Below are 9,090 nucleotides of genomic sequence, written 5' to 3'. Positions count from 1 at the left end.
AATTTCATGGCTGTAATCACCATCTGCAGTGATTTTGGAGCCCAGAAAAATAAAGACTGACACTGTTTCCCCATCTATTTCCCATGAAGTGATGGGACCGGATGCCATGATCTTAGTTTCCTGAATGTTGAGCTTTAAGCCAGCTTTTTCATGCTCCTCTTTCACCTTCATCAAGAGGCTCTTTAGTTCTTCTTTACTTTCTGCCATAAGGGTGGTCATCTGCATATATGAGGTTATTGATATTTCTCCCGGCAATCTTGATTCCAGCTTGTGCTTCCTCCAGCCCAGCGTTTCTCTTGATGTCCTCTGCATAGAAGTTAAATAAGCAGGGTGACAATATACAGCCTTGATGTACTCCTTTTCCTATTTGGAAGCAGTCTGTTGTTCCATGTCCAGTTCTAACTCTTTCTTCCTGTATACAGGTTTCTCAAGAGGCAGATCAGGTGGTCTGATATTCCATCTCTTGAAGAATTTTCCACAGTTTATTGTGATCCACACAGTCAAAGGCTTTGGCATAGTCAATAACGCAGAAATAGATGTTTTTCTGGAACTCTCTTGCTTTTATGATGATCCAGCGGATGTTGGCAATTTGATCTCTGGTTCCTCTGCCTTGTCTAAAACCAGCTTGAACATCAGGAAGTTCATGGTTCACATACTGTTGAAGCCTGACTTGGAGAATTTTGAGCATGACTTTACTAGCGTGTGAGATGAGTGCAATTGTGCGGTAGTTTGAGCATTCTTTGGGATTGGAATGAAAACTGACCTTTTCCAGTCCTGTGGCCTGCCATATTGAGTGCAGCACTTTCACAGCATCGTCTTTGAGGATTTGAAGTAGCTCAACTGGAATTCCATCACCTCCAGTAGCTTTGTTCGTAGTGATGCTTCCTAAGGCCCACTTGACTTCACTTTCCAGGATGTCTGGCTGTAGGTGAGTGATCACACCATTGTGATTATCTGGGTCATGAAGATCTTTTTTGTACAGTTCTTCTGTGTATTCTTGCCACCTCTTGTTAATATCTTCTGCTTCTGTTAGGTCCGTACCATTTCTGTCCTTTATTGAGCCCATCTTTGCATTAAATATTCCCTTGGTATCTCTAATGTTCTTGAAGAGATCTCTAGTCTTTCCCGATCTCTAGTCTTTCCCGTTCTGTTGTTTTCCTCTATTTCTTTGCATTGATCGCTGAGGAAGGCTTTCTTATCCCTCCTTACTATTCTGCAGTTATAACAGTCTGTTTTACCATGATAATAAGTTACCCTCGATCATAGACAAAAATTTTACCCTTTTACTCCCCCTTTTGATGTTTTGATATCATGATTTACCTCTTTTTATATTGTGTATCCACTGACAAATTACTGTAGCTAATAGTTATTTTAATGCTCTTATTCTTTAACTTTTTTTTTTTAATTAGAGGTAACACTACAGGCTACCATATTACAGTATTAGAGTATTCTGAATTTGACTATATACTTACCTTTAGCAGTGTTTTTGCATTTTCTATGTTTTTGTGTTACTAATAAATATGTTTTCAGCTTGCAGATTTTTTTTACAGAATTTCTCATAAGACAGTTGTTGTGGTAGTAAGTTCCCTTAACTTTTGTTTGTCTAGGAGAGTCTTTATCTCCTCTTCATTTCTGAAAGACAGCTCTGCCAGGTAAGGTATCCTTGGTTAGCATTATTCTTCTTTCAGCACTTTATCATCCCAGTCTCTCCTGCCCTGTAAGGTATCTAAGATTCCTGCTTAGAAGTCCACCAGTAGCCTAATGGGGGATTCCCATAAAATTTACAGGTTTTTTTTTTTCCTCTTCCAGCTTTTTAGATTTTTGTCTTTGACTTTTGTCAGTTTTAATATACTGTGTCTTGGTGTGGATCTCTTTAAGTTTATTTGGTGACCTATTAGCTTCATGAACCTGTTATCCAAATCTCTCCTTAGTTTGGGAAAGTTCTCTGCCGTTATTTCATTCAATAAGCTTTCTGCATCCTACTCCTCAAACTCCAATAATTTGCAGACTGGGCCTTTTACTGGTATACCACAGAACATGTAGGCTTCTAAAATCCTTTCTCATTCCTTTTTTCTCCTCTGATGCGATGATTTCGATTGCTCTGTCTGAGCGCACACGTTCTTTTTTCTGCTTGGTCAAGTCTGATGTTAGAACTTCTATTGATCATTGTATTCTTCAGCTCAAAATTTCTTGTTTGCGTCTTGCATGTATTTTCCTTCTCTTCATTGAACTTCTCATTTTGTTGTTATATTGTGTTCCTGATATTCTTATATTCCTTATCTGTGTTCTCTTGTATCTCTGAGCACCTTTTCAACAAGTATTTTGAATTATTTGTTGGGCAATCCCTATATCTTCTTTTGTTTGGGACTAGTACTAGGGGTTTACTGTATTCCTTTGGTGGAGTCATGCTTCTTTGCCTAGTAAAGGTACCTGCATTTGAAGAAGCAGTGTCCTCTCCCAAACTCCGTGGCTGAAGCCTCTCCCCTGTGCGTGGGGCATGCTGGAGCGTGCTGCGACCCCAGGTCGGGTGGGTCAGGGTCTCAGTGCAGCCACGCGTGGCTGCGTCAGCTTTGGGGGTAGTGTGGTGTCTTTTGGCTCAGGCCCCTGCATTCCGTAGCGTTGATGTGTGTGGTTTCTGGCGAGTGCTGCAGGTGTTTGCAGAGGGCTCCAGGGCTGTTTGAGTCCTCAGGAGCCCTCCTGGGTTCAGCAGCTATGCATCAGACCATATGGCATGATGGCCAGCATGGGTGTGGACACTCTGGCTGCAGGGGCCAGCTGCAGGGACCAGGGTGGTGGCCAGGCCGGTTGCAGACGTGCATGGAGCTGTGGGGCTCCAAGTCGGGCAGCAAAGCTGGAGCCAGCTGTGGGTGCGCAGGTGGTTGCAGGCGTCCTGCTTGTTGGTGTGTTCTGGTGACGGCTCAGTCCCACCGTGGGCGTGCAGTGGCGCGCTGGGGACAGGCACTCAGGTGTCGCGCAGGTGACAGCTGGCGGGCTGTGCCAGCGGGCACAGTGGTGCCTGCAATGACAGCAGACGGGACCTCATCCTGGCCGACACGCCGCTGTGGGGCCTGGCTGCAGGCCTGCCTTCCCGGGCTGCACAGTGTCATGCGAGGAGGCAGTGGAGGTTGCTGACAGGCATCAGGTTGGCAGCATCTTGCAATGCCTGGCTGGCCGCCCCAGAGGCCTGAAGCGGCTGCTGGTGTGGCTCCCGGGCTCCAGAGAGGCTGGGTGGGGAGAACAGGAAGAGGCTCGGGGGCTGGTGTTAAGGAGCGTGCCCGTCTGCGGATGGGAACTGGGTGGGGTCTGCGGGGCTCCCGTGGCTGCTGTGCTGGCCCTGGGCTCCTTCGGGGGCAACAGCTGAGGCTCTCTCTGGGAGACAGGCCTCGGAGCCTCTCCCACTGCGGCCCAGTGGCTGCTCCCCGGAGCCCCCTGACCCCATGTCTTGCGGCCTCTGTGTGTCTTTCCACGCAGTACTCCAGAGCATTGAGGACGTTGGCCCCTTACCCTGCTTCCTTTCCCAGAAGAGGAACTCTTTCCAGCTGTGGAGTTCCCCCTTGGCACTGAGCAGCGCCAGCTTGGGGGATGGGACGAGCAGGCAAAGTGAAGCTGCCGCCCTTCTTTCTGTGTGTGGTATTCTCGAGGGTTTTTAGTTCCACTGTGTTGCTGAAGTTCTGTAAGTAGCCTCCAGAGCTCTCCCAGAACAATTTTGTTTGTGGATAACTGTCTAATTGTTGATCTTTGTAGGAAGATGGAGGTGAGGGTCTTCCATGCTGCTGTTTTGGTGACGCCACTCGTTTGACTTGGTTTAGAGTCTGCTCTTAATCACAGTTGTTGTTCCTTCAATGTAGTTTTAGAAAGCCGAACCTTTGCTACAGCAGTAGCAGCAGTGATGTCTTCTGGAGTGTTTACTTGTTGGCAAAGGTGAAAGTGTTAGTCACTCAGTCGTGTCTGACTCTTTGTGACCCCATGGACTATAGCCCGGCAGACCCCTCTGTCCATGGAATTCTCCAGGCCAGAATACTGGAGTGGGTAGCCCTTCCCTTCTCTAGGGAATCTTCCTGACCCAGGGATCAAACCTGTGTCTCTTGTGTCTCCTGCGTTGCAGGCAGATTCTTTACTGTCTGAGCCACCAGGGAAGCCCTTCCGTTGGTGGCAGACTCAGTGCTAATTCATTTATAACCATTGCAAGCAGTGGGTATTAGCACCACATTTTGCCTATAATGAAACTGAGGCTTCTGAAAGTTAAGCTGCTTTCTCAAGGTCACAGTGCTGGTAAGTGCTGAAACTAGGATTAGAACCCAAGTAGTGTGATCCAGAACCCATCTACTTGAACTTTTTAGCTAAACTGGTTTTACCTTTATTTGGTAAAAGGAATCATTAAAAAGAAAAATAATCATCATTTGCTGGTATTAAAAATAAAAATGTGATCTCCTGCCACAGGAACACAAGATGGGTGAGAATTACTGTCCCATTTAAACGGAGGATCAGATGGTGCAGGTCTGGGAATTCACACCACCCTGTGGGGAGCTGAGCGATGATTTGCCAAGTAGTTGACTGTGTGCTGCATCCTCTTAGGCAGCAGCCCCCAGCCTTTTTGGCACCAGGGGTTGGTTTTGTGAAGGACAGTCCCCACTGGCCGAGGCTGGGCGGTAAGGTTCGGGATGCTTCGGGCGCCTCGCATATCTTGTGCCCTTTGTTATCACTGCATCAGCTCCACCTCAGACCATCAGGCATTAGATTCTGGAGTTTGGGGCCCTGCTGTCTCACTGAGATGCATGACTTCAGAGAGACAGGTCCCAAACCTAAATGATCACCAGAGTCACCTGTGGAGCATAAACATTGCAGTTTCTGGGGCCCTACGTGACATTCCAGGGTGGATTCCAGGGATTTGTACTTTTGAGCAGCCTTTACAATGAGTCTTGATGGTCACTGTTGGAGCCTGTTCACCCAACTACACTCACTACACGAAGGGCACTTAAGTGACAGAATCCAAATGCAGAAAAATCCTGATGTGATGGACTGATAGCTGACTCTAACCAAATTAGATTTAAAGGGGAAGAAGCATCAGGTATACACACAAGCATACAATGAGGTCAAGCTTTTTTCGTTAGAATGCTGCCTCTTTAGAATGCTGGTTATATACATGTAATGTTATTTCCTCTAGAGTTCCCTTAATTATAAGTTTGATTTGGCTGCATGAAGATTTCATATCACTAACATGGTAGGAAGGATTCTAGAATTGTCTCAGGGTTCAGACGCCCTCAGTCACCCTCGTCAGCTGAAAATCATAGCTCATTGAGCCACGGTTGGTGACGGTTGTGAAACCTGAAGACATTTGATTGGACTGTACAGAATCCATAATCTTTGCTTTAGAAAGGAAGCCACATTTTTTGCTCTACTCACGAGGTCATGATGGTCACCCTGTGGCTGAATATGGATCGGTTTCTCTCTCATTTCCCAGACAGTCCATAAAGATCATCCTATTTATTTAGGACTCCTCATTCTTTTCTTACCTACATTTCGGGTTACAGTGAAGATTTTATCTTTCTTTAAAAATTGTTAGTTTCATTTGTATTTGTACTATAGGTGTATGTGCCACAAAATGACAGTTACTGCTTCTTTGTCTTAGAAAAAAATGTTGCACACTTTTTTCTTTAAAGTAAATATTTTCAGTTCTGTTTTGTGCCAGGCGTTGTGCTTGGCATCAGAATGCAGTGGGTACAGTGGTGAGTAAACAGCTGTAGTGCCTGTTCTAAATATAGTGATTCATTTAGTGATGAAGATTGGGAAAAAATACATGAATAAAATAGGCAAAAATACTGTGGAAGAATCAAAGCAATAAGCTGACAAGAAGTGTGACACGAGGAGGCCTATTTTAGAGAGGACGCCTGGAGAAGACCGGGCAGAGGGGCGTCTGGGAAGCGGCGAAGCGCTGTTTACAGAGAGGGCCCGCGCAGGACCTGGGTGAGGCGGGGGAGCTGGCCGAGGGCAGGGACGAGACAAGGGGTGGGCCGCCGTGCCGGCGCAGACGGTAAGGACCCACCTGCAGCCTGGGAGACCTGGCTTCAGACGCCTGAGCGTCTAAGAGCAGCACAGCACAGGAGAAGGGTGTGGCTACGTAGAAAGCGAAGAAGAACTGAAGAGCCTCTTGATGGAAGCGGAAGAGGAGAGTGAAAAAGTTGGCTTAAAGCTCAACATTCAGAAAACTAAGATCATGGCATCTGGTCCCATCACTTCATAGCAAATAGATGGGGAAACAGTGGAAACAGTGGCTGACTTTATTTTTTGGGGGCTCCAAAATCACTGCAGATGGTTATTGCAGCCATGAAATTAAAAGACACTTGCTCCTTGGAAGAAAAGTTATGACCAAGCTAGACAGCATATTAAAAAGCAGAGACATTACTTTGTCAACTAAGGTCTATCTAGTCAAGGCTATGGTTTTTCTAGTAGTCATGTATGGATGTGAGAATTGGACTATAAAGAAAGCTGAGTGCCGAAGAATTGATGCTTTTGAAGTGTGGTATTGGACAAGACTCTTGAGAGTCCCTTGGACTGCAAAGAGATCCAACCAGTCCATCCTAAAGGAAATCAGTCCTGGGTGTTCACTGGAAGGACTGATGTTGAAGCTGAAACTCCAGTACTTTGGCCACCTGATGCGAAGAGCTGACTCATCTGAAAAGACCCTGATGCTGGGAAGGATTGAAGGCGGGAGGAGAAGGGGACGACAGAGGATGAGATGGTTGGATGGCATCACTGACTCAATGAACTTGAGTTTAAGTAAACTCTGGGAGTTGGTGATGGACAGGGAGGCCTGGCGTGCTGCGGTTCATGGGGTCGCAAAGAGTCAGACAGGACTGAGGGACTGAACGGAAGTTGGAGGAGAGAAAGAACGCGGTGGGGAGGTAGATATGCAGGTCCTTGTTGAGTCTAGTGTGAGGTGTTTCAGTTTTTTTTAAGTACCATGAGAAACTACCACTGGATTGATTAAAGGTGTTCTATCTTAGGAGGGCGTGGTTGAACCTGTGGATCTAGAGAATTCCTTAAGCGGCTGCTTGGACTGTAACGGAGGGCAGCCAGGGGCGGCCGGTAGCACAGCCACTGCCCTGTGCCCTTACCCTCCGCCTCCAAGCAGGCAGGAGTCGCTGGCCCTTCGAGGTCCTGCTCTGCCTTAGGTCTGGGTGGGCCCCTCCTGCATGCCAGCAGTCCTTGAGTGAGCTCGGTGCTCTCACTGCGCAGAGGGTGGTCCTCGGGTGGAGAGTGAGGTCAGAGGTCACAGGCAGCCCCCTTTCTCCTCGGGGCGCCCAGCTCTTTGGCCTCTGAGTAGCCGCCAGGCTGGAGGCCTGGGAGCAGGCAGGTGGCCTCCGAGGGCTCCCGTCTCCCCACAGCCCAGGCCTGGGGGTGGCGGGGACCCTCCCCTGTGCACCTCTGCCACCCGTTGGCAGCGGCCCTGTGCAGGGACGCAGCCTGGGCCCCTGGGCCCGCCCTCCCAGTGCCTGCGGAGCCTGCGGGCCACTTGGGCTCCTCAGATGACTGGGGCAGGGTCTGGGCCCTGGCCCTGAGGGGGCTGCCGCTGAGACCGCCTCCTCTTAGCCGGGACCGGACTCGCCCTTTCTTGTGAGAACAGAGAAAAACATCCCTTAGAGAGAGATTACAGGATCACGGTTACCTGACCGTAACCTGACCTCTAGGACAAAGGATCTGACAACATGACGTCTGTATCAGCTAACTGCATCCCTCCTGCACCTTTCTAGAAGAGGGCTGTGCTGAAACTTTCAGTAACTTGGGGCTCTTAGGGCCTGAGCCTAATGAGCCTGTCTGTGTTCCAAACGCCAGCGTTCACTATTGTTTGGCCTCGCTCTGCAGGGGCTCACGGACTGGTGTTTTTGGTAATGGGTAGGCCCTTGAAGGGAATGGCGGGGCTGAGGGAAACACCAGAGGTTGTTTTTTGGATGGGTTGTAGTATTAAGTTGAACCCTGAGAAACTGGTGACATTTGACTATTTCCAGCTTAAGAGAATGGTAATTTCATATTCTTTGACCTAATTTAATCACGATGGTGTAATCACTCACCTAGAGCCAGACATCCTGGAATGTGAAGTCAAGTGGGCCTTAGAAAGCATCACGATGAACAAAGCTAATGGAGGTGATGGAATTCCAGTTGAGCTATTTCAAATCCTGAAGGATGATGCTGTGAAAGTGCTGCACTCAATATGCCAGCAAATTTGGAAAACACATCAGTGGCCACAGGACTGGAAAAGGTCAGTTTTCATTCCAATCCCAAAGAAAGGCAATGCCAAAGAATGCTCAAACTACCACACAATTGCACTCATCTCACACGCTAGTAAAGTAATGCTCAAAATTCTCCAAGCCAGGCTTCAGCAATACGTGAACCGTGAACTTCCTGATGTTCAAGCTGGTTCTAGAAAAGGCAGAGGAACCAGAGATCAAATTGCCAACATCCGCTGGATCATGGAAAAAGCAAGAGAGTTCCAGAAAAACATCTATTTCGCTTTACGGACTATGCCAAAGCCTTTGTGTGGATCACAATAAACTGTGGAAAATCCTAAAAGAGATGGGCATACCAGACCACCTGACCTGCCTCTTGAGAAACCTATATGCAGGTCAGGAAGCAACAGTTAGAACTGTACTTGGAACAACAGACTGGTTCCAAACAGGAAAAGGAGTACGTCAAGGCTGTATATTGTCACCCTGCTTATTTAACTTCTGTGCAGAGGACATCATAAGAAATGCTGGACTGGAAGAAGCACAAGCTGGAATCAAGATTGTTGGGAGAAATATCAATAACCTCAGATATGCAGATGACACCACCCTTATGGCAGAAAGTGAAGAGGAACTAAAGAGCCTCTTGATGAAAGTGAAAGAGGTGAGTGAATAAGCTGCCTTAAAACTCAACATTCAGAAAAAGATCATGGCATCCAGTCCCATCACTTCATGGCAAATAGATGGGGAAACAATGGAAACAGTGACAGACTTTATTTTCTTGGGCTCCAAAATCACTGCAGATGGTGATTGCAGTCATGAAATTAAAAGACGCGTACTCCTTGGAAGGAAAGTTATGACCAACCTAGAC

General features: G+C 47.4%; 1 protein-coding gene across 1 annotated transcript in view; it reads left to right on the top strand.

Annotated features, from left to right (window-relative positions):
- Positions 1 to 2,734: 2,734 nt before the first annotated feature.
- The window catches only part of MAN2A1 (mannosidase, alpha, class 2A, member 1), a 186,751-nt gene continuing 180,395 nt past the window's right edge, over positions 2,735 to 9,090 (top strand). The window contains exons 1-2 of the mRNA XM_010843792.1: positions 2,735 to 2,896; positions 3,029 to 3,142. Coding sequence (XP_010842094.1) covers positions 2,735 to 2,896; positions 3,029 to 3,142 — 276 coding nt within the window. The remainder of the gene's footprint in view (positions 2,897 to 3,028; positions 3,143 to 9,090) is intronic.

Source organism: Bison bison, unplaced genomic scaffold, assembly GCF_000754665.1.
Source record: "Bison bison bison isolate TAMUID 2011002044 unplaced genomic scaffold, Bison_UMD1.0 scf7180017864189, whole genome shotgun sequence".
NCBI classification, from domain to species: Eukaryota; Metazoa; Chordata; class Mammalia; order Artiodactyla; family Bovidae; genus Bison; species Bison bison.
This window is presented reverse-complemented; position numbering and strand designations above follow the sequence as displayed.